A 24,670-nucleotide genomic window follows, 5' to 3' on the forward strand; every position below is an offset into this window, starting at 1 on the left:
TTTTCATCATTCTTCGCTAGGGATGCTTCTACAAGTCTGGAAAGTTGCAGTGGGAGTTTACTTCAGACCAACTTGTCAGCTAGTTGAGAAGTTTTCAACTGTGCGCTCAGAACTTTCCTTTGCAAAGGTCAGTCTTCAGCTATTTCATGCTGTGTATTTTACTCTTGTGGCCAAATATAGGACACTAAAATAGCAGACAAATTAAATTCTCCCCCCTAACTTCACTGAACGTTCATTGAAGAAGTGGATAAATAACCGTCATTAAAAATTACAAGCATCCAGCTAAGCCTACATGTCATCAAACACTGCTGAGTAACCCATGGCAATGCCTTTGTTTCTTGGTGGGTGACTGATTTATTTTTTATTTCCTAATGCACTGTCCTCCCCACAATTAGCCCAGATACATGCTCTCCTCCCTTGCTGTAATCCTGAAAAACATCCTGATTGTGATTGTAAATTGAGTACTTTTAGTCCTAACCTGTACAATTATGATTAGAAAATAAAGGTCTTTAGGGCTGGTTAAAGGATGAAGGCTTCAGGAGATTTCCGTGACAGTTACCAGGACTCTGTTGCACAATTCAGCATCTAAACTTTGACACAGACAAAATAGGAGCTGGTGAGTCACCCGATAGGGATCTGACATCAGTGAACTGGCTTACCAGGACAGAAAGGAAAGGAGAGACAAAAAGTAGCTGAGAAAATTTGATCCTTGCACCTGTCTTGGTCTGGGATAGACTTAATTTTTCTTCTTAGTAGCTGGTACAGGGCTGTGTTGTGGATTTAGTATGAGAACAACGTTGACAACACACTGACAGTTTAGTTGCTGCTAAGTGTTTACTCCAAGGACTTCTCAGCTTCCCATGCTCTGCGAGCAAGCAGATGCACAGGAAGCTGGGAAGGAGCATGGCCAGGACGGGTGACCCAAAGTGGCCAAAAGGATATTCCACATCACAGAGCATCATGCTCAGTACAGAAACTGGGGGCAGTCAGCTGAGGGACGACTGCCGCTCAGTGAGGGACAGGGATCAGTCAGCGGCTGGTGAACAACCATACTGTGCATCACTTGCTTCTCATGGGTTTTATTCTCTCATCTCTCTTTCTCATTACAACTATCAGTAATAGTATTTTTAATTTTTTTTAATTAATAAACTGTTCTTATTTCAATGCACAAGGCTTACCTTTCTGATTCTCTGCCTGCTGGGGTTGGGGCGTGAGCGAGTGGCTGTGTGGTACGCAGCTGCTGGCTGGGGTTGAAGCACAGCAGCTTGTTTCCATGTGCAGAACAGCTCATGAAACTTAGAAACAACTGGAATGTTGGGATTTTACTGCATGGAAAAGGGAGGGGGGACATGGAATAATGTAAAATATTAAAACAAATACAGTGACACATAACCAGGGCTGGAAAGACATCCCAACCCATATGGAAACCAAACAATGCCCACTACTACTAAACCTGAAAGTCAAGGTGGCAAAGTTGTACTGCCTATTCACAACGTGGGAATCTTAAATTAAAAGAAAAAATTAAAACATTTTTAAAAAGGGGGGTGGCATGGAGTCCAAACTGCCCCAAAAATACAGTGCTGCAGGGAAGCCCCTAAATAAGAAAAAAATATACAGCAAAAAGGAGGAAAAACCTTCTCCAAAGAATGCAGAAACATAAGTGGTATTTTTATATTTTCTTTTAGTTGTGCTCAATAGCCTTAGAGAAATGGTTCAACTCACTAAAAATTATGTCTATGTGACATACCACCACACAAGTAATTAGCAGGTTATTTAGGCACTGCAGAGTAGTTTTATGATAAAACTGAAACCTATATTGGATGCAATTGAAAGAATAGTTTTATAGTTGAAAAACTGATTTAAAAGTTGTATTTCAGTTGAAGCACAATGGCAGGCACAGAACCAGGAGCCCACTATCAGATATGGCCAGACACTGTTACTTCCCATTTGTCCAACGCAGCTCTTAGCATTCAGCACTTCTGCAGAGCTAAAAATACAGCAGCATCCATGTACCCACTTGTATGTGATCCATGACTAATTTCATGTGCAAAACCCAAATCACTAAGGCCATTTCTACCATGAAAAGAAGCAAAGTCCATAGCCTTATCACAGCTAACACTGTCACAGCTGCATAAACATTTTCCATTAGATGGGTTACATGATTCTAGCCATGCTGACAGATATCATAAAGCTAAGAGAAGTGTTTCATCTAATAAAAGCCAGTAGTGGATCTAAGGATTTTGGAAATCAGACTAGAGAGCTGTGGGGGAAAGTGCAGATCAGATTTGCCAGTAAAGCAAGATCTACAAAGTGCAAACAGTACTGATACTATACTCAAAAGAACCAAATTCTGTAAAGGCTACATATATAGGCAAGTAAGTCATTTGTGAAAAGAACATACATTGTTTGATGAGAAAAGATTTCTTAGCTAACCATGAAATACAAACGATTTAAACAAATCATTTAAATCAGTTTAAAAAAGCAACTTCCCTCAGAGCTTGAATAGTACATTAACTGCTCTATGTTCAGTCATTACACTAAGAGTTGAGAGTTGATTGATTTCCTTATTCAATTCCTTTTGCTTTCAATTCTGATCGAACACGCTTCAGATAAGAAGGATCTGGGTAACCAAACCTAGGAGAAGAAGAGAAGAATTGTTTGGGTTATTTCTGCAATGAAGTACTTGACAATTCAACAGAACTATCTCATCAAAATCTTTTTAGAAATCTCTTTACAAATTCTATGCAGTTCCTGCCCTAGAGAGAAAACAGACCCTCACTACCAGTCACAGAAGTAATACAGTCAGTATAAAGCTACAAATTTAAGGAGCTGCTACATTTTGTTGTCCAAATTGACACTAAGAACTTGATTTTCAAAGCTGCCTGGGGTCTCACTTCAAAAGGATAGGGTGTTTGGGTATACATATTTTTAAAAAGAAAATCAGACCTGAAGCATACCCAAGTGAGCATTCAAATTAGAAACATAATGCCACCTCTGTACTTGAAGTAGTGCAACACCAGAACTGTGTATGAAGCAAGTGATAAACAAGAGAGAGAACTTGCAGAGTGGAGGGTAAAGTAAAACTGATACTTTTTGCTTTTTTAATGATCCTAGCCCAGTCAAGAGGATCTGGACACAAGGACACAAGCCTTTAGAGCTTGCAGGACACCACCTCCCCCTCAGAGGCTGCAACAAGCTTGGAAGGACTGGTCCCATAGTCCCTCCTCCCTCCAAGTCTCTGCTGCAGTCAGCTCACACTCAGTATTGGTGATTGATCCTTTCATTTAAGTGCAGCAAGTCCTCAAGAAACACTGAATAGGGCTGTCATCTCATCAGAAAATCAGCTTGAACAGCCAAAATGGGGTAACCTTTTATATGGATGGGGTTGGCACTACGTCCTCTGCTGTGACCCACTAAGTGCTGCACAACTCATGGTTCCCAGCATCTAAAAGGGCATGACTGTATCTGCACTACAAACTCACTTCCTACTGTTAGCTCTGTTAAGCAGAATTTCAAATAGTGTGTTACAAAGTCCAAGTGCCATCTTTACTGGGATCACAACGGACAAGCACCTCCTGGTGCAGACCACCAGGTAGCAGGAGAGGCATAGACCAGGAGTCTAACCTTAGGTGTCATCAAGAGCTTGTTGTCTTGTAGGTTCTAATCAAAACAGTTATTAACTAAGTGCCTTACAAACTCACTGGTGAATGAGTAGCCTAAGGGGCAGCAGAACACTAAGCTCATCCTTGTTCCAACTGTCCTAATAGGGGAAGGTGATCAACATCTGGATCCGTAGGGCATTCTAGAATCACTCTGTTAGTGACAAAATCTGAAAACTCTAAATGTGGAATATATTCAAGGCAGCCTTCCTGACACACCTGAGTAACAACAGTATCGTATAAAGAGAAGACTACTTACTGGGTAGGTCCTCCCTCCTTGGCAGTTTTGTGGTGAATATCATTCCATGTGATAGCACTTTGTGCACCAGTAGTATGTGACTGCCCCACTGTGAAAATCAATTTTTGGTTAAAGGCCCTTCTGAGAAGCTGCAGAATTTCTTGTCCCTCCTTATTGTCAGGTAAATATGCTGTTCGGTGTGCTGGCCCATAATGCTGCCCTGGGTTTGGATGGCTGCTCTGTTTTGCAGAAAAACAAAACAAAACCATACTGTATATCATAAATCATTCAGAAGGACATAGCAACCGACTCTGAGATTTTTTTCTCTTTAGATACTTTCTTTCATACAAATTTCATTCACACTTTCTTGCCATCACTCATGCATCCATTGTTATTTTTGTTTTTCCTTTTTTTTCTCTCCCAAATGCATGGTGCTGCACCTGTAACTTTTTTATTTACTCCATTTTCAGTCCTAATTACAAATCCAAGCACATAGCATGAGGAGATTTCTCACCTGGAAAACTCTCACCAAGCCAGCCCAGTACTTATTTTTGTCCATTGGTGTCCACAGCAAAGAGAATGCCCCAGAAATGTTCATTATACTTGGAAAACTTTGCTTATATGATATCACTGCATAGATTTCAGTTCAGTTATTCCCAACGCACAAATTAAAGACAGGTACCTGTGCTCTGGTGCATGTAAAATGGAGGCTGGCCATCTGACTATTTAATTCCTACTGTATTAACTTAATTGCACCCAAAAATATTGAATTAAACACTTGCAGATTTGTACAAAACAAAGAAATAGCTTGCCTGAACATGCATTAAAATAAAGGGAAAATAGGTACTGATTTTGTTGTGGGAAAAATATCTTTAAGAAATACTGAAGTATACTTACAGTTTGAATACCACCATCCATAGCATAGTCAATTTGAATAGTGCCACAGTTGGGATAACCAGGAAGTGAGAAAGGGATTGTTTTAACTGACATTGTTCCTTCTGGTTGGTTTCCTGTCAGGACCCCACAGACGGAATTACAAACAGGACAAGCTTGTTTGTAAGTCATGGCTGTATCAATGCAAGTTTTGCAAAATGCATGTTTGCACTTTTCTAGTGTTTCTTTATTTGTAATTCTGTCCATGCAAATCGGACACTTATCTTCTTCCTTTTCTTCTGTCTTTGCTTGAGTTTGTCCTTCAGAAGAAAGATTATTCTTTTGCGTAACACTGGACTTCTTAGATGTTCCTGTAGCTTCTTGAGAGCTGAGATTAGAGGACAGTGGTATCCTATTTGTAGTTTGTGTTGAAACTTGAATGTTAAGAAGGTCCTTCATGTACTTTTCAGCAGCATAAAGATGCTCTGGTAAACCACTTATGATTAACTTATCTTCATTCTTCTGAAGTTTTACATTTAGATCTTCAAATTTCTTAGCATGAAGTAGCTCATTTAAAATTTTCTTCTGCTCTTCTGAAAGCTTTATGCTGATGATTTTTTTTCTTAACATTGCAGAGGCATTCTGAAATGCATTGATGAAGCTTTCAGTAGCATGTGATGACAGATCAGAAGTTTTGCGTTTAGGCCTAAGTATTATGATCTTCTGGCCACATGAATCCTCTTTTATTTCTATTAGTGTATCAAATTTGCGATTTATGTTTTCAATTTCTTTGTTTAACATGGTTTCCAACAATTTAAACACAGAAGCATCAACTTCAATTCCATTCCTGTATTTGTACCTTTCAGATGATATTTTCATATTCTTGTCAGCTTGGCTGTTCTCACCTTCCTCTGCTAGAAATTTCCGGGCAGCTAAAATCTCCCTCCCTGGACCACGAAGTAGCAACTGATTCCCTTCCTCTTTAGCAAGAAGATTTCTAAACCTTTCATTTAATTTCATTACTGTCTCTTTTAATGTGTAACTGTTTGTTATGGGAACTATTTCCTGTGTCAGATCTTTTGTAGTTTCCTGAAAAGTTTTGATAAAAAAATTACCAGCTTCTTTTAAAAATGCAGGACTTTTATCTGAAGATATGTATATTAACGTGTTATCCTCATCATGACCTTTAACTCTTAGACATGCTCCAAACTTTTCATGTAGTTGTTTGATTTCTTCTTTGCGGGTATGACTAAAATACTCATAGAGAGCTGTCACAACTGTAAACTCATTTACTTCTTCAGCATTCAGACCATTTTCATCTTTCAAACCATTCTTACTTTCAGAATGTGAAAAATCACAGTTTGGGTCTTTGCCTGCAAGGATATCCTCAAAGTAGTGATAAACTTTTTCAATATCTGTAAAATCTCCTGTCAATTTCTCAGAGCCATCCATACCAGGGTTTCCTTCTCTCTTTAAGTTTGGACACATAACGGTAATTTTCTCCCTTTGGTCTTCAGTGAACATACTAGTATTCAAAGTAGCAGATACTGTAAGAAATATCTAAAGAAAAGACAAAAATACATCAACATTAGTTTTCTCTAAGGTTTTCTGCTTGCTACTTCAGTATTTTCAGCACGGAGAAGCTCTGTCTATCCCAGTAGAGCCAGATCATGACAAACAAGTTTGCACACAGTATTTCTTCTATGTCATGTACACTAACAGTACAAACAGGCAAGTAATACAATCTGCTTCTATGTCAGCAGCAAAAAAGAAATGTCTTGATGTCACCAGCATTGCAGGAGGAAAGACAGTAACTCTGCTACTTAGGCTGGGACTACGACCAGCACTCTCTGCTCCCAACCTCTGACAACAGGGTTAGCTTAAGGCAGGCAACCTCTGTGGCTGAGCTCATTGTGTGTTAGGCTCTTTTCCCATCATTACCAGGCCCTAAAAGTCCTGCACACCAAGCAGACAAAGCAAACAGATTTTTTTATTTCCCTCCCTACCATCCTCAAGGTTTCTGGGCATTAGGCTGCCTGGTGCCCTCCTTACTGGCCTTGAAGGTCCCAGGTACCCTGCCAACCAGTGCTGTTGACCCCACCACAGAGCAGGAAGATTTAATGGCACTGCCTACAAGATCAACCAGTTACAAGTCCTAACTGGGAATTCGGACCACAACTGTGGCTGGACAGTGAAACCCATGGGACCCTTGGTGGCCAGGGAGACCCTCACTGCCTTCTGCTTCTTTTGAGGACTTACTGGATGACCCATATGCTTTTATGTGTTTTCAAGTCTAGATTGTGATTGTTCTATCAATACAGCAACCCAAGTATTAAAATTTGACATGACTTGCAGAGGGTCCAGGTGACTAGAAACAATAAGCTAAACTGTGCTATCAAACACAGTGCTTACACTTCTTACAAAACTGTCCTACACTGATTCTGCTTGTTGAAATCCTGCAGTATTCTGATCATTAACCCTATGCTAAACTAATGATAAAACCCTTTGTAAAACACAAAAAGCTTTAATTGTAATTACATCTTAGTGCTATCATTGTTCTGTCAAGGATCCCCAGAAGAATCTGCCCCTTAGAGCCAGGTTACACAGATACAACATGTTTTAACACAACCTATAAGTTATATTTCATTGTTCTTATTAATATGAGACTTTCTACTTTTCATTTATCTTTAAAACTTTCCCAAAAGTCATGCTTTAATAACTCCAAGAGTTAGGGCAGAAAACAGGATTCTGAAAAATAATAACAAATATGTTCACTTCTCTACTTTACACAGACAGAAGGATAGGGAAATTTGCTGTATAGATGCCAGGTAAACACTAGATTAGCACATGCTACACCTCAAAAGCTACATCTGTGTTACCACAAAAAACAGGGTAAAACCCTCTGAGCCAGATATCAGTGTCTTGGCAAAGCCACATCCACACCATGTAGCCCTGTCTCATGTTCCTAAACACAGCTGATCCTTTCTGTGTAACTTTTAGTTCAAAGTGTCTGAAATCATGTTTGCAGCACTACATCACATCAGATTTTTTTAATGCTGAAGTAAGGGATAATTAGGGTTGCCTCAAGATGCAAACCATGTTGAAAGAGTGTTAGAGGTCTGTGTAGGTAGAGATGATCCAAATCTCATACAATTCTTCTACCTTTTGGGAGCAGCCCTTAGTGCATACTATCCCCTGAAACCTGCCAGAGTGCTGCTTTGGGGAATAGCGGTTGGCATGTGCCAAAGTCAAGCTGGAAAACACGCTGCCTCTAAACATGTGTAGATTGGTATGGCACTCAAATGCCACTCCTTGTCCCCATTTTATTGACTCAGATCACATAACTGACATTTTTTTGGCACAAAGTATTTAAGTACAACATAAAGGACTCATAGAACTACATGCAGGGCAGGTTGTGACATTGCTCTTCCTGATGTACCTTTTTGGTAAGGTCTTCCTTTGCTGTGGCCCCATGGCTGCCGTTGTCCCGCTGCTCCTGCTGGGGCAGGGCAGGGCTGGCAGCGATTTCCTTGTCGCTGGCAGAGGCCTGTGCTGTCACCCGGCTCTTGCCCGGGTCCCCTTCTCCCGGCAGGATGGATATCTCCAGGCACTTTGCACCCAATTCCAAGGTGTGTTTCGTGCGGGATTCCACACTCTTCCTGTCTGTGGTAATTTCAGAATGACAGAATCGCAGAACTGTTATGGCTGGAAGGAACCTCTTGAGATAATCCCACCCAACCCCAGAGCCAAGGCAGGGTCACCTGGAATGTCTCCAGAGACCGAGACTCCACGACCTTCCTGGGTAGCCTGCTCCACTGCTCTGCCACCCTCGATGTAAAGAAGTTCTTCCTCGTGTTAAGGTGAAACTTCTTGTATTTTAGTTTATGCCCTCTGCTCCTTGTCCTGTCGCTGGCTACCACCGAAACATACCACTGGCACAGCTTTGAGATATTTATACGCACTAATGAGATCCCCTCTGGATTTGGACAAAGGTACATAAGGCTGATGAAGTCACCTGAAAACGTGATAACTACCAGCGGCCCCAGAGCCGCCCTGCCCAGGGACTCCCAGCGGTGCCTCGGCGGCCATTTCATTCCCAGTCCCCTCCCAGCCGCCCCCATCCCGTCCCGCCAGGCCCGTACCTTCCTCCTTAGAGAACTCCACCCAGTAGATGTCGGGCTTGGGGCCGGGGCGCACGTTGCACTCGCCGCCCCCCGACCTCTTTCCCGACTGGAAGTACGCTTGGAGTTTGAGGATCACCTTCTCGCCGGCGGTGGGCGCAGGGCTGAGCCGCACCAGCAGCGACGCGCCCGCCATGATCCCACTCCGCCGCCCGCTTTCGCTTTCGTTTCCCGCCCCGCCCGCGGCTCCCCGCCTCAGACCTCGCTTCGGCTCCGAGCGTGAGGATCCGCCCCGAGCCGGCTCATGGGGGTCGTGCAGGTAGCGGAGCGGGGCTCGGGGGGCAGGGGGCCCGGGGCGGCGGCAGCCTCGGGGGTTCCCGGCGGGGCTGAGGGGAACAGAAGAGTCCCGTGCTCCGGCCTGGCGCTCGGGAGTGACTGTGCCCGGCCTCTCCCTCCCGCGAGCTGGCCAGAGCCAGGAACGGCTGTGGGTAACTTCACCCACACAGCTCACGCGGCTCCGAGCAGCACTTTAAAAACTAGAAAACTTCGTACAGGTGTTTGAAAAGCTGCTGCTGCCGGTTTGATTTGTAACAGAATCTGTCCTGTAGGAAGGCAGTCCACGTACCTTGTTGCTTGTAACATTTACTTTCTCTTTTCCCTTTTCTCTCTTTTTATTCCGATAGAGTTTCGTTTCAGATTTCTTCGGAGGGACGCCCACTTTAGGTAAGCCTCTCATTTAGCCATCTACGAAGTGTGTACTTGTATGAAAGTTGAAAACTGCTAGCAAACTGGAAAACAAAAGTCAAAAGCAACCTGAAATTCCTAATTAATGTGAAATAGACACTGTTATGAATCAGCATTATTATTAATTACTTCAACGGGACTTGCTTGCATTTCTCTTTTGAAAGCAAGAGCTCAGAAGTGTTTTGGATGAGTCGGCATGTATACTTTAAAAGTGCAAAACGTCAGACTTTTTACAAGCAGGTAGCATAGCCCGGAGGAAAGTTCGACTAAACTGATTTAACTAATTAACATAACTGCTGCATTGTAGTACTGCTGACATCTGCCAGGAGAGGGCTGTATAGCCGTAGTAATAATGTAAAAACTGTTCCTTAAAATAAGTGGTTAAAAAAGCCTTTCTGAGTTCATGCAAAGTTCCATAGAGAGAAAGAACTTGCTTCTGGGCTTTAAGTGCAGACCAAATGAGAGTCACAATTAAAACTCAGTGTAAGATCTCTGCGGCACAGTTAAATGAACCTTCTTGGGTTTTCTAAAGCCCTGAAAAGGGAAGAGATAACAAAGGGAAAAAAAAATATTGTTTAGCAATGACAGTAGGATAAAATGGAGAGCTATAAATCACACTTCTAGATCGAAAAAAAAAAGTTTTGATAGTAATAACTTCTATTTCACTTTATATTCTGTATCCTAGGGTCAAACATGGTAATGGATGAGGTCACTTTGACGATCCCCATCAGTAAAGATGCCTATGAAGCTCTTAAGAGAAGAGACAACTGTCTAAATTATCTAATTTCAAAAAAATTTGCTTGTGCGTTGGCCTTTGGAAAAGTAACAAAAAGTTCTATTGAAGTATACAGGAAAAAAGTAAGGTTGGGCATTGACGTTTGTGTTTATAAGGATGATCTCACGAGACACAAGGCTGATGCTGTGGTGAATGCAGCCAATGAGTATCTTGATCATGCAGGAGGTCTTGCTCTTGCCCTTGTAAAAACTGGAGGGCCAGAAATAAAAAAGCAAAGCGATCATTTTGTTCAAAAAAATGGAAAAGTCAAAGTTGGCAATATAGCAGTGACAGATGGAGGGAAGCTTCCTTGTAAGAAAATTATTCATGCAGTTGGTCCAAAGTGGAATCCTTATGAAAAGGAAAGATGTTGTTGCCTACTTGAGGAAGCTATTTGGAATGTTCTGCAATATGTCAGTGCTTCAGAAGAAGCTTTAAAGTCTGTGGCTATCCCAGCAGTGAGTTCAGGTATCTATGCCTTCCCAGTTGACTTGTGTTCTCAAGTGATTGTAATGGCTGTAAAGAAATTTGTTGAGACAAGTCCACCAAGCTGTCTCAGGGAAATCCGCCTGGTGAACATTGAAGAGTCTACAGTTGCAGAAATAAAGAAGGCCTGTGAAAAGTTTCTGGGTGATACCAGTTCACTTGAGGACATAGTGTCAGCTTCAGCAAACCAGTTTCCAGCTCACCTCAAACATGGAAACATTCGCTTGCGCATCGTAAAACAACACCCTGAAAATCTGAAGGTAAGTCTGTCCTGTAATTTGTGGAATATGGTCTTGTCTCTTGAGTCTTTGCAGGATTTGGAGCCCAAGAGTTCAGAATGCATTTTGTATCAGTCCACTAAATGGTTTGCTTCTCTGTGTGATGAGAATTTACATATGGTAATTAAATCATAGTAGCAAGGACTTGTTTTTTGTCTAAATGGGTATCAAAACTTTGGAATGTTTTTATTTCATTTTTGTATACTTGCTGTTATAATAGGAAGCAGATAAAGATTGAATGATTTAATAATACATCTCTGTGTTAAGGTTTATCTTCTTATGTAGGAATTCACACTTTATCCTGCACTCCATAGAAGTATTCTCTTATTTTCTGCCTTGCTTTTTTTCCTATAACTTATGTTCTCATACTCCATTACTGGAATTACTCAGCAAACACTGAAACAGCAGAAAATAACTTACACAGATGTGCGCCTTGCCTTTAAATAAGACATTACTTGAATTGATTAACTTTTTAGCTAGAAAATCTGATGCAAAATATATGACCTCAGTCATAGGAATTCAACAGAGCTTTTAGACTGCAAGATACATCACAGGAATGACATTTACTTTTAGCAAATACTATATTTTAAAAAAGAAATTTTTCTTTTAAAGAAGTATCATAATTGAAAAGGAAGTTATTTATTTTTTTTCTTGTGTAAGAACAAAGGATTGCAAAGTTCACCTTGCAGGGAATTTTATTAACCAATTCTACAGCACTGAATGATGCACATGCCCTCAAGATTGTGAGGAAAACATGTTCTTGTGTCTTTAGATAATATTCAACACTTAAGGTTAGAACAATTAGTGCTGTTATCAGCATTCTGTAAACAAGTTTTTTGTGTTTTCCATATTTGAAATACAGGGCACCTACTATAGGAATCTGCTTTTTCCACTGGGTATTGGAAACAACCACAGCTTTGCAGTTCTCTTGTGTGTACTGACAATGCTAGTTTGGTGATATGTCCATGCTACCCTAGAGCTGGGATGACAGCTATATCCATAGCTTTCTCCTGCTGATAATTGGCACGTGGGTCACTTAGACAGTGAGAGTAACAATTCTGTTCAATACACTCTTGATGACTGGAACAGCTTTGTGCATGTTGTTGATTTCTGAACTGCCACTGCAAGGTGCATACTTTGATGTATTCCAGTGCTGTAGTAGTAAGTAGTAGGGAAATTCAAGCAGGTGATCTGTGGCAGTCAGGCCTTTGTACAGGAGTTGTGCTTAGAAAGAATGCTCTCTATAATAGCAAAGCTTGCACATAGTCAGTTTGATGTACACTGAAATTTGCACCCTTTCCTTGCAGAATACAGCCATTGTTAACCCCCTGAATGCAAAGGGTGAGCCTTCCTCTCAATCTTCAAAACAGCTGCTAGAAAAAGAGGGTCCAGCTTTTCAGAAGGAACTTCAGCAACACCTTAGAAATCCAACACATTTTAAGAAGCCCCTAGTAACCAAAAGGCGTGAGCTGCCCTCTACATTTGTACTGCACGTGGCATTGAAATGCCAGCATCCTGTGTTACAGTGTGAGGTGATGATCACTTACTTTGGATTTTAATGGATTTTCATCATGTTGGGTGATGTGAGGACTGAAAAGTTGTTTTTTTTTTTCCTGCAGGAATTGAAGGATGCCGTGAAAAGATGTCTGGGTCATTTTCAGGACCACTCATCTCCCTCAGTTTCTTTTCCAGTAACTTGGTCACCAATGCTGCCTGTTGACATAGTGGCAGAGACCATGATTGAAGCAGTTTTAAATTTTGCCAGGGAATATCCTTCAAAGAAGAGAGAAGTGCAGTTTGTCATTTGCCCAGATGACAATGATGCCCATGAGGTAACAAATTTGTTGCTAACTACTAATAAGGAAAACACAATACAGTTATAATATTTCCATAGATGACTAAAAATTAAGGTAATCTATTCTGTACTAACAACAGTTGTGAGCAGCAGGTCCCTTTATGAAACTATTACTCTCATTAACAGATACTCAATCTTTGCCAATACTTATTTTCTCTTCACTGAACTAGAAGTCTTCAGCCTGTAGTCTGATAAAAAGGGGGGAGAACTTGAAAATTCTCATGTCTGTCAGTGAATGTATAAGAAATAGTCTACTTTTAACTCATAGAGAAACAAATGTTCCTCCTCACCAAATACTTTCAGTCAGTTTCGTTTTTTTGTGTGGAGCTCCTAAGGCAAAACACTATCAACAGATTATATTAGCTAACATAACAGAAGGATTTCAAGTAGACAGGCAGGAGAATAGTCTGGATTTTAAAACTGAGTAAGGATGCATCAGCATTAAACTGCAGGTAATGAACACCTTTATCTTATGTGATTGCATGAGAGTGCCACAACCACAAGGAGTTGGTAAAAGTGCCACTCTGTATAAGGTGTGTTACCTTAGGAGATGCAGAAGAACAGGAAGGCATTTGATATTTTCAGGAACAACATTCTGGGAAAAGCTGACTAATGCCAGTGTTAACAATTCCAGAATCAGGAGTGGGGGTGTAAACTGCTTGTCTGACAGAGTTTTGAAAAGATTAATTGCATATTTGATAAGAGATTGCAAACTGCTCCTAAATTTTTATCTTTCAAGGTTGTCCTGAGAAAATTTTATTCAGCAAAACACAAACTGGAAAACAGAAGTGATCCTTTAAGTAAGTAATGAACAGAAGGGGCATTTCCAGTAAATTAGTACTCCCAATTTGGGAATATGTAATTGCTTTTCTTTAAAGTAGGGAACTTAGTATTTTCATATGTGTCTTGGGGAGAGGAGGAAGCAAAAACTCGTGAGCACTTTGTAGTTTTACATTTATAGGAGTGGAACTGTGCAGTCCCTTTTAAGACTTAAAACCCATTGTCATTGCCTAACTTGTTGGAAGTCTGTGAAAGGGAGATAAATTCTCCATGTGTATGTGTATATCCTGGAAACCTTCCCTCCTTGTAGCTAATCTCTTTCTTTGAGCATACCAATGTGTTTCTTGCACAGCTGGGATTACAAGTAGGAATTTGCGTCAGCCCTTGAAAGTTCCTCACTCTTCCAATGCACCTCTATTAAAATATATGTGTGTGTATATATATATATATATATGTATTTCAGGTACAGAGGCAGGCAGTCGGACTGCAAGCAGTGAACTCGTGATTGAACTTAGAGGGAACACACCCACAGCACTGGAAGCAGCAGAATCGTGGCTCCAAAATATTGTGCAGATTCAGGGAGGTTGCCATGCTGTTATTGAAAACAACTACATTTTTTGCCTTGGTAAAGAGGAGTTTGCAGAACTCTCTCTCAAGCGGCCTTCTAGTGTATGTGTGTCAGAAGAAGTGAGAGATGGACAAGCAAGACTGGAATTTCAGGGGCCTCCTGATGTTTTGATTGATGCGGTGCTCACAACTGAAGAATTACTGCTTCATATGCAAGAGAAGACTATAGCTGATCAACAGAAACTGCGCTACTCAATATGTATGTAAAGTAAATAGTGCACAAACACTAAGTAAATAAGTGCCTAAACAAGGTATGAAGCAACATGTATCTCTCTATTGCTGAGCGTGGACAGACATACATTCAGTTCACACACACAATATGGAGCATTGCTTTAATTACTGATATCCCTGTTATACTTTTATCATGTGAGCCCCTGGAAGACCATTTGTTAGCTGTGGTCATTCACTTGGCAGTATTCCCAGCAGGGCACAGTTTATACAGGGGCTGGCCATGATGTACATCCAGCTGTAGTGGAGCTCCCTCCAGGATGCTTTCACTTTAAAGCCTGGCCACTGGAGATTTACAAAATTTGCACTTAATTAACACACACCTTTGCTGAGCTCTTGCTGGCTACAGCTGGACTACTGTTGTAGGGCTCAGCAGTGGACTTTTTCTGCAGAGTCCTTGGCTTTCAAGAACAGTTGATAAAACTAGTGGCATTACAGAAAGCTACTGAGTGATCAATTTTAATTCATTTTTGGATAGTCATTCAACATAGACACCTTTATATGAAAGCTTAGTTGGGGAGAGCTTTCATAATGGAGAACATAAATTGCTTTTCTTTGGTTTCTTCTCTCCCTGGTTTGTTTATAATAAATGTAGAAAAATGCATATATATGTGTGTGTGTGTGTGTATGTATATATGTATGTGTGTATATATATATACACGTATGTATATATGTGTATATATATATATGTATACACACACACAGATATAGATATATAGATATAGATAGATATATATATATATATATATATATAGCAGTCCCTCTCAATATTAGCCTCAGTCATTACTCCAGAGAATACATAACATTCTTTGTTCTTAACTAAACCACAAATGAAAGTAGTGGATCTGCTTCCCTTGCTTTTGCTTCAGACATTACAATATATGAAAATTTTACTCCCTTATTCCCAGGCCAACAAGAAGCAGACCAGCTTTCAGGAGACTTTCACAAGACAAGTACTGCTGACTACATCAACATTTCACCAGTAGAATGTCACCTCCAGGAGTTTAAAGACAGACAGAAAGAGTTTGAAAAAGCTGGACTTCGTGTTCTCAGGGTAAAGAGGATATTCGTGGAAAAACTGAATCTCAGCTCACATATTTGATCTAACATATTTAATATTAAAAAATAACATAATAAGTAAGGTTAAAAAATTCAGATGAACTATTTCAATGCATTGCTTTTAAAAATTAATATCAAGTCAACCTCATCCTTAAAACACATCCAGTCTTTAATCCCAATGAAAAGTATTTTAAACAACGCAAATAATCACTCATAAAGTTATTAAATTCTGAGAAGTCTTTTTAATTGTACTGTATGTTCTACCTTATACTTCATGCTTCAAATGCCCCTGTATAGGCATGCAGAAATACAAGATGGGTAGGGTAAATTAAGTACAATATTCCATGACACTAAGTCAGTGTATGTTTTCTTTTTGTGAGCTTGACACCAAAAATTACCACCTGAATTTGCCAGAGTCCTGATCTGATTATGTGTTAAAACTGGAATCATACTTGGGTATCACTGCTTTAGTGAACAGGAGGTGGACTCAATCTCTTCAGCACAACTCAAGTACTAGAAGTCATGGGATGGGATAGTGGTATGGTTCTTTTCTTTGGGCCAGTTGCATGCTTCAGATACTCTGTCCACTATGTGGTCAATGCATAGAGGCTAAAGCAAAGGTTCTTACATTGAAGAACAGAGCCTGAATAAAAAGCACTTAAAGATTTCATAATTAGTCTCCATCTGCTTATGCTACATTGTTATTTATGTTACAGATTGAAAAGATACATAATCCATTTCTAAGTGCTGCATTCCAACAACTGAAAAAAAAAGTAGATGGTAGCTCCAAAACAACTCACAGGTTGTATCAGGCTGTTCCTGCCGAGTTCTGTTGCTCAGTTTGCCAAGTTGGATTTCACAGGATGTATTCTACATCAAAAGGTAATAACTTGCTTTGGCATCTTTAATCAAAATGAATAGTGACTGACTGCTAAACTCAGGTTAAAATTAGAAAAAAAATGGCATTCCTAAACAAGAACTCTTTCTTAGTTGTATTTAGATTTGTATGAACTTACTTTATTATATACAGTAAGGTTTCCCTTCCTGATACTGTAGGGCCAGCAAGGCTCTAGGAAGATAAGCCTGAATTCAAGCCTAGCCCAAACACTGGACAGAATTACTAGTATAGACATAATTCCGCGTCCAAGTTTTATTTTGTGGCATCACTGTAAAGGAAGTCAGTGTCCTTGTGTAGCTGCTGCAAACATGCATTCAGCATCTTGGTACTTGAAAGCATGTTCAAGAGCATCACAGAACTCAGGCTAGAAGGGGCTTCTCAGGCATCTGTTTAGATCAGGTGTGGTTAGACAGCAGAAAATCTCATTGCTTGGGCTGCCATTTGGAGGGAGTAAAGTACACTTGCAGGGAAGCTGTGAATCCATGAAATATTGTAGTAGACAGATGCTTTCAGAAAGGGAAAAAATAAGCATTTAGTGCTTCATCCTGCAGTAGGTGAAGTGTGTGATATTTTGCATGTCAATTGCAGAATGGGATTTCACGCAATAAACTGTTTCAGAGATTTCAAGCAATAAACTTCAAAAAGTGGAGATTAGCCTTTGTCTGTGCAATGTACATGGCAGATTTCTACACTTTAAAAGCAGTAAGATGATGGTCTAATTTCTTTGCACTTTTCCATTTGATATTGTAACAGTACTTCATGTGATATTTTTCATATAAATCTCAAAGCTTTGTTTTGTAGTTTGCATTATTAAGATCTTGCTACCTTTGTTGTTTATCAGTCCCTCATACATCACGACTGAAGTGTGAATCATATATTTATTTTCCATAAATTCTTTACAACTCAATGATTCAATCTGATTAACAGATAAATCTGAACAGTTATCACTGGAGTAACAGTTAATTGGAATGGCCATCAGCTGTCATTACTTGTGGTTTCAGTGGGATGTCAGTGCAAGCATCAGAATCACTCCATGCAAATGAACTTCCAGAAGGATGGCATGCACTGAGCAGTCAAATCACTTGTAACCCTGAATCAAGCAGCAGTCTATTGGAATTACCACCCTGAAAGAACCAGTTGCTAAATGCTCTGTCTTCTGAAAATTCTTCTTTTTCTTTCCAGAACAAAAATATGGAGCTGGCATCTACTTTACAAGGAACCCGAGGTACCTGACCAAGGGTAAAGCTACACGGGAAATGGATTCCAAAATGTACGTGTTTGAGGCTGAAGTTGTGACTGGCACATACACTAAAGGCCGCCCATCTTGTATTATGCCACCAGCAGTGGACAGCAATGCCTTTATGTTATATGACAGTTTAGTAGATAGTTTGTACAGTCCTGAGATCTTTGTCATTTTCAATGGTTTTGCAGCCCTTCCACAGTATTTGCTGACTTGTTCCCCAGTGACTGAGAGGTATGTAGCTCCCAGAAGAAATAAGCAGGATCCTGCTTTAACATTCTCCTAAAGCAGAATCCTGCTTTAATCAGTGGGATTAAAGGAGAACTATAGCTATGGTGAAGACCCTCTGAGAATGAAGTCTAGTGCTTAGATTTAAGAGGATGCTCTGCTTAGTAGTGTGCTATGGTCAGAGTGCTTCCTGAAAAGCAGTCTGAAATATTAATGAACAAAATAGTTAAATTAATAAGGAGATTAAGGCAAAATTACATGTGAATGGATGCAGAAGGGAAAGCATTCCAAAATACAATGTAACATTTAACATACCTGGTCATTTACTTAATTCCATAAAGTGATCTCAGTTTGTGGCAGTATGCTTGATGTTTGTGTAGGCTCTCCTTCCACTGCATTTTCTTAAGCTGAGATATTGCATATGTCAGGGAAACACAAGAAATCTTGGTTTTGCCTTTTGAGTCTTAAGTTTTCTTTTGACTTAAGATAGGAGAATGTAGTAATGATTTTCTAATTAGGGACATGATATTATATACAGTTTTAACAAACCTGAGACAATACTTCATGATTCCTTACAGTGGTTGCTGTACAGTTTTTATTAGTTATTTCAAGCATTGTAGATTCACATATTCAAAATAAAAAGTATGAATGTCACTATATGTTAACTTGTATTTTTCTATAATCTTAAGAATGTGATTTGTATTGTACATGAGCTTCAGATTTCTCAGCAACATTCAATCTCTTTGAAAGGCTGCAAAATAGTAGAAATGGTTCAAGCTACAGCTTGAAATTATTTTTCAATTAATCTACCTTTACCAGCATCTTTTAAAGATTACATTGTCAGCCTTGTAGCCAGGTATCCCCACATTGCTTCTGCAGTGACTGGAAGCAAATACACAGAAAAGCCCAAGAGCTGTTACAGTAATTCCAGTGTAAAAGGGGATTCAGTCCAGCACTTGGGTATGTGGAAATGTGCTCTAGTAAAGACTGCTGATGGGGAGCAGTCTGATCTCCAAAACACAGATGAAATTAGCATTTAATACAACTTTTCAAAATAATTTTTAATGGATTCCCAGGATGCTTGTACTGTACCTGCAACTCTTGAGCTAGTAGTTGGAATGCTAGGAACCACTCACAAGTCCAAAAGAAATTAAGTTATAAAACTTTTTAAATCTTAGGTTACAAGTGGAAATTTTTTTAACCATTACAAAAGAAACTTCTAGATAAATATATTCATATTTTGAGATTTTTAAAATTATTTTTTAGATTAGTTATGCTTGCTCTTGCAAAGAGTAGTTTTGTAGTGTGATTCTCTAACACAAGTTTCGTTCTCAAGAAATCCAAAGGTTGCTCTTAGAAATTATGCATCAATTCTGAAAACAGAATGTCTATTCCTATTTTAACTATTCCATTAATCAATTGTTTTCCATTTCTGTCCCCTTTTTCCTCATATCTCTTGATTCACACATTACTGCCATGAAAACACAGAATTGTAGGTTTAAGATTTGTTAGTACTGAACAAAGGGAAGTTCTTATGTCAGCATGCTTTAAGAGATGCCATTTTTAAAGGGGTTTCATGGCAGGAATTTTTTTTTCTTTCTCTTTTCTTTTTAGAAAAATCTCAGTAAACAGTTTCTGAACTACAGCATCAGTTTTCAGAACACCTAAAGGAATGTTATTTTTGGCACAATGTAACATCTTGCTCCTAGTGGGAATAAAGAACAGCTTTCATAACTCAGTATTAATTTAATTCTGTAACACAAATATTGGTAACTATGTATTTCATTATTAATCTTTTCATTAACTTTGTCACCCCCCTTAACAGCATGTGAAAAGGTCTGTAGTCAGTTTAATAGGAAAAATAATTATAGAGAAAAGCTTTTAACATCTTACTCTTGTGCCCAGTACAGGCTTTCTCTTCCCTCCACAGACACCTGCAGTTAAGGATTCAGTGTTACTGAATGTTTATCTTTCATTTTATTATAGCATGATTTTTTTCCTGATGTATAATTTCTATTTCACCAGTGTTCTCCACACATAGTAATATGCTATATATTCTAGATATATACAGCTTTTTAAAAAGCTGGTAATGTAAGAGGTTGTACATAACTATTTTCATCTGGTCCTCAAAAAGAATAATTTCATGTACAGAAACTAGAAAACAACCCAGCACAAACTAGATGTACCAAATAGCACATTTTAAAATAATTACCACAGTAATTGACAATTCCTGATCTTAGTCCTACCATAATCAGTTAACCAGAGGCTATTCCACAGCCTCTGGAATTTCTCTGTTGTCCACAATAAGGGTATGAATAATTCCTTCCTTTCGTTTCCCACTACTGACAGCCTTAATGCAACAGCTGTGATCAGCAACAGTGAAGTGAGTTTCAGTCCCATCTTCCACAAATTCACCCTGGAGAAAGGAGACAAGAATAAAAACAGACACATGATATTTTAATAAATGAAAAGCTCAAGTGCATCAATGTCAAGATCACTTGCATTTCCCACAGTTACAGCAGCTTTACGTACCTGTGACAAATACTGCCCAAAAGCTGAACAAAGCTGCTGGATCTCAGGCAGGGCTCTGTCAAGGTGCCCAGTTAAATATTTGTGGGGATCAGATGATGATGAAAATTTCACACAATCAGAAATGGTAAAGTTGGAGTTTGTGAATCAATATTACTGATTCATGTCAGTAAACAAAAACAGAAAAAACAGCATCCTGCTGAGTTGTGCTACACAGCCACTAAGTGCCACACAAACCTATGCTCAAGTGGCTGTGAAAGGTGAAGTATTTAGGATGCCTTCTACAGTATCTCCGTGAATCGAGTACAACAATTGTGTATCTTGGATACACATCTCCTGCTGCATTTCTGTAATTTCCTGTTACAGATTTTGCCAGCAGCAGAACAATCTCTGTGCTGCTCTAATGGAAGCACAGTTTGGCACTAAACCTACACTCACAGCTTGCAAGGACAGCTCTGAGTGCTTCCAGTACATTATAGAAAAGGCTGAGCCACAAGGATCAGAAGTCCTGATTTACCAAAAGCGGAGGTTTCTTCCATTTGATTACTAAGCAAACATTTGGTGAATCTTTTCATCCTACCCTCAGGTATAGCAGAACTGTTGATTTTACAGGGGCTTCCTTGTGGCAGCAGTAACAACTCTGTCACCCCCCCTTGTGAGAGAGCACATCCTTCCAGGATGGGGAAGCCTACCTGGTGTGCATATTGAGAGCCATCATAAGCAGAAATACACCAAACAGATTAAACTACCTAGCTGTCAGCCTGCTCAAAAAATTAGTGCAGATGTGATCAAGATAAAAAGATTGTTCTTGTTCTAATGAGGCTCTTAAGCCCTAAGTATTAGGAACATATCTAGATGGAAAAAAGCATTAGTCATAGCAGACTACATGTGTTCAACTTTCAGTGACAACTATTAAAGCAGGTTTGGATGCAGTGACTCTACACTCTGCATCAAACTCAAATCCTCCCCAGTCCCCAGAAAGTCTTCTCCCTATAAACCATGCACAACTGAATCAAATTTCTTCTGTTTGTCTAAAAAGGGTAAAGAAAAACATCATTTATCCTTAAACAGGCAGATGTTTGGCATCTGAACTGAAATACTGCCCACTATAAAATTCAGTGAAGGCCATTTGGAGCAGTCCAGGAGTGTCCTGGCTGCCTCAGCCTCTTTGAGATAATGTGCCCCTCTGGGGCTTATTCTGCCAAGCTTTGGTTACATATCCATTGCCTGGGAAGAGCCTTTGGAAAGGATCACATACCGCTGTTTCCATTTTTTGACCGTTGCACCACACATCCATTGTGTCCTTTTCTGTGAAGGAAAAGGAAAACAAGGTAGAACAAGGTATTTTTTTCTCCCTACAAACAAGGATCTAGGGATTTAAAAAATCTACTGTTGAATTTTACAGTCAGTTCCCAAAAGAAGTTCTTAAGTAGCCCTAGTACCTGAGCTACAGGGTTTTGTTATCGCATTGGAGAGAGGGGAGGCTCTATCATCAACTTTTGCTTTGAAGATACATTTTTACCCCTCCCTAGCCCTGGGTATTAACACTGTATTGTTCTGAATAGTGCCAGAGATACTCTGACAGTCTTAAACTGAAAAAATTAAAAGACAGAAACGTAAAGTAATTTCTGCTAATTATTTGAGTGCTGTTATTCACTAAAGCTCTAACTCTTTTTCCAGGTCAATTTAATTCAAAAGCAGCATTATTTAACATCTATCAGACTGTATTCTTAACATCTCAAAAGCACCAAGTACCACTTTAAATATGAATCTTAGATTGTTTTGGGGGTTTTTTGGCATTTGAAAGAGAATATTCTTTTATTTCTCCCAGCAAATCTTCCTTAAATTTCTTAGCTCTAGAATTCCCTTTACTGACACTGTGATACACATGTCAGCAGAGAGCTGAACCCTGCTTGCCTTTCCAGTAAGCATAGGGAGATTAAAATTCTGTGAAGAGACTTATCTGTTTCTGGCACTAAAACTGTCTTTCTTCATTGCTCCCCTTCATCTTAGGGCAGTTCATTCTGTCCTGAGGTTTAAGAAGAAATCGTAGTTTGAGATCTCTTGTCTCCAGCTCTAACCATACAGCAGTGCCCAAGAGAAAGTTTTCCCAGTAGATGCCATGGACAAATTCCTCAAGGGATCCCTTCCTCCCACCTGCTTGTAATGTAACTGGGAAAGGGGGGCAGAAGAGAAGCAATGTATTGCCTTGCTGTTAAGAAAGTGAATGAACATCACTGGAAGCTATTAGTTTAAGTTTGTAGTTAAGAAGTGATGCAGAAAAAAAGGATGCTTATCAATCTATCAAAAATGTGGGATAATATTGTTTCACTTCAGATAAAGACTTCTTGACCATAGCTGATGATTTTTGAAAGGAAAGCCTGGTTACCTGCTGAACAAACTTAAGACACACATGAGGTTTGATCACAAAGCAGGTAAAACTTCTGTAACAGGTTTTATCTGGAGAACTGCCTTTCTAGGGCAGCAGTAATACCTCCCAACTTTTTTTTTTTCCCCCAAATCTAGACCATGCTGCTATAGGCTCATACATGTACAACAAGACCATTGTTTTTCAGACTATCTTTGGCATCTCATTCCAAACTTCAACATCCCCCAGGACTTCATACTGCATCATAGCTACCCGCTGGACTATGCTTTCTGTTAATTACTAGTTTTTTAATGCACACAAGTTTGTTCAAAGGCAGCAACATGTAGTCACTCAATGTTTACTTACCTAGAACAATTCTATAGTCTGTACCTCCCAAGTTCAATATCCAAGTATTGGTTGTTTTTAACCTGTTCTCTATATACTGCTTGAGACTCTTTCCATTGATCTCCAAAGTATATTCATATGCAAAGCCACTGACTGCATCAATGTTAATAGCAGCTTTAGTTTTAGTAGCTCCAACAGTGAATGTTTCTTTACCCACTAATTTAAACATCCATTCTCTTCTTATTTCTTCCTGTAGAAAAAAACAACAACAGTGGTTATTAATTGAAAAACCTGAGTGCATGTTTTAATATTAAAAAATTGAACTGGAACTCAGGAGACAGCTCAGAACTGAACTGTTCTTTGGGAATAAATGCATACATGGTGCTTTGTATGCAGTGCCTCTGCCTAAGGACAGCAAAGCACTTCATGAATATTCACACCTTAATTGGAACTGAAAAAGAGAAGGATGCAGTTTATTAAATCAGGTAATTAACTGAATATACCTCACTTGCATTTATTAGTCTTTTGTTTGTTGTGATGTGTGCTGCATGGAAGTGCACTTATCTGTATCACAGTGAATTTTGAGCACTTAGCAATTTCACCTTTCCATCAACATAGACAACACGTTTTCCTGAAGTGGTCCCATGTTCAAATTCAATCTTATGAACACCATCACTTAAAGCTACTTCCCAAACAGCCACCAAATCTGTCATCTTCTCTAAGTGGCTGTACCGAGACCTAAGGAGAAACCAACAAAGTAAATTAATTGTCGTTAAAAGTTAAAAGTCCCAATGTCTGCAGTTCAAAGTTTAACTGCTTCTGGCAAGTCACTTTTTGCAAATAAAAAATGAGACTTGAAAGAATAAGCTTACAGAACTGCTTATATTTTTGTGTTTTTCAGACATTTAAATATGACAAAACATCACAAAATATAAAGAGACTTACTTTGACAAAAAGTACAGACACAGCAGCTACCCATCTAACCTGTAAAACTCCAATTTCAGGTGACAATAGGTAACAAAACTATATTTAGTTTTAAGATACTCCTAGACAGTTCTGCTATTTCTTGGTAGGCATTAAAATATAGTATTTGATTGGTCTCAAAGAAAATGTTTCAGCTTTTTAAACTTCAAAAAATAGTATGACCAGTTTAGCTATTTGTTGTGGTAACAGATTTGTCTGTAATCTCATAAACACTACCTACATAATTTGGATATGCAACTCTGCACACACAGACACAGGGGAAGGGATCTGGCAAGATATCCTTTTATTTAAGTAATTTTTAAAGATTAGATACAGTCATAAGTGACCACTGGAATTTTCCAAATCTGCTTATACC

At 39.3% G+C, this 24,670-nt stretch overlaps 3 protein-coding genes across 7 annotated transcripts; 1 reads left to right on the forward strand and 2 right to left on the reverse strand.

Annotated features, from left to right (window-relative positions):
- Window positions 1-1,288: 1,288 nt before the first annotated feature.
- Window positions 1,289-9,089, reverse strand: DTX3L (deltex E3 ubiquitin ligase 3L). 2 transcript variants are annotated; one of them, XM_062498152.1, is made up of 5 exons: window positions 8,913-9,089; window positions 8,210-8,433; window positions 4,795-6,330; window positions 3,919-4,006; window positions 1,289-2,634 (listed from the first exon to the last, which is right to left on the reverse strand). In XM_062498152.1, exons 1-5 carry the CDS (start codon window positions 9,085-9,087, stop codon window positions 2,606-2,608), a joined length of 2,052 nt encoding a protein of 683 aa, XP_062354136.1. In that variant the 5' UTR covers window positions 9,088-9,089; the 3' UTR covers window positions 1,289-2,605. The 2 variants fall into 2 exon arrangements, with proteins under 2 accessions (XP_062354136.1, XP_062354135.1); XM_062498151.1 differs by having other exon boundaries at window positions 3,919-4,136.
- A 55-nt stretch (window positions 9,090-9,144) lies between these two features.
- Window positions 9,145-23,752, forward strand: PARP9 (poly(ADP-ribose) polymerase family member 9). Of its 2 annotated transcripts, XM_062498604.1 has the most exons (11): window positions 9,152-9,210; window positions 9,575-9,614; window positions 10,321-11,156; window positions 12,482-12,706; window positions 12,794-13,006; window positions 13,769-13,829; window positions 14,273-14,635; window positions 15,573-15,718; window positions 16,440-16,605; window positions 17,804-17,891; window positions 23,588-23,752. In XM_062498604.1, exons 1-11 carry the CDS (start codon window positions 9,196-9,198, stop codon window positions 23,637-23,639), a joined length of 2,205 nt encoding a protein of 734 aa, XP_062354588.1. In that variant the 5' UTR covers window positions 9,152-9,195; the 3' UTR covers window positions 23,640-23,752. The 2 variants fall into 2 exon arrangements, with proteins under 2 accessions (XP_062354587.1, XP_062354588.1); XM_062498603.1 differs by lacking the exon at window positions 23,588-23,752 and having other exon boundaries at window positions 9,145-9,210; window positions 17,804-18,743.
- On the reverse strand, window positions 12,870-24,075 carry FAIM (Fas apoptotic inhibitory molecule). 3 transcript variants are annotated; one of them, XR_009933442.1, is made up of 6 exons: window positions 23,934-24,069; window positions 23,353-23,581; window positions 21,877-21,926; window positions 20,336-20,505; window positions 18,405-18,496; window positions 12,870-12,887 (listed from the first exon to the last, which is right to left on the reverse strand). XR_009933442.1 is itself a non-coding variant. In XM_062498606.1 (4 exons), the coding sequence occupies exons 1-4, from the start codon at window positions 24,042-24,044 to the stop codon at window positions 20,356-20,358; spliced, it is 540 nt and encodes a 179-aa protein (XP_062354590.1). In that variant the 5' UTR covers window positions 24,045-24,075; the 3' UTR covers window positions 18,855-20,355. The 3 variants fall into 3 exon arrangements, 1 of the variants encoding a protein (XP_062354590.1); XR_009933443.1 differs by lacking the exon at window positions 12,870-12,887 and adding an exon at window positions 17,726-17,745; XM_062498606.1 differs by lacking the exons at window positions 12,870-12,887; window positions 18,405-18,496 and having other exon boundaries at window positions 18,855-20,505; window positions 23,934-24,075.
- Between the last annotated feature and the right edge of the window lie 595 nt (window positions 24,076-24,670).

The sequence above is a fragment of the Cinclus cinclus genome, chromosome 9, assembly GCF_963662255.1.
Source record: "Cinclus cinclus chromosome 9, bCinCin1.1, whole genome shotgun sequence".
Lineage (NCBI taxonomy): Eukaryota > Metazoa > Chordata > Aves > Passeriformes > Cinclidae > Cinclus > Cinclus cinclus.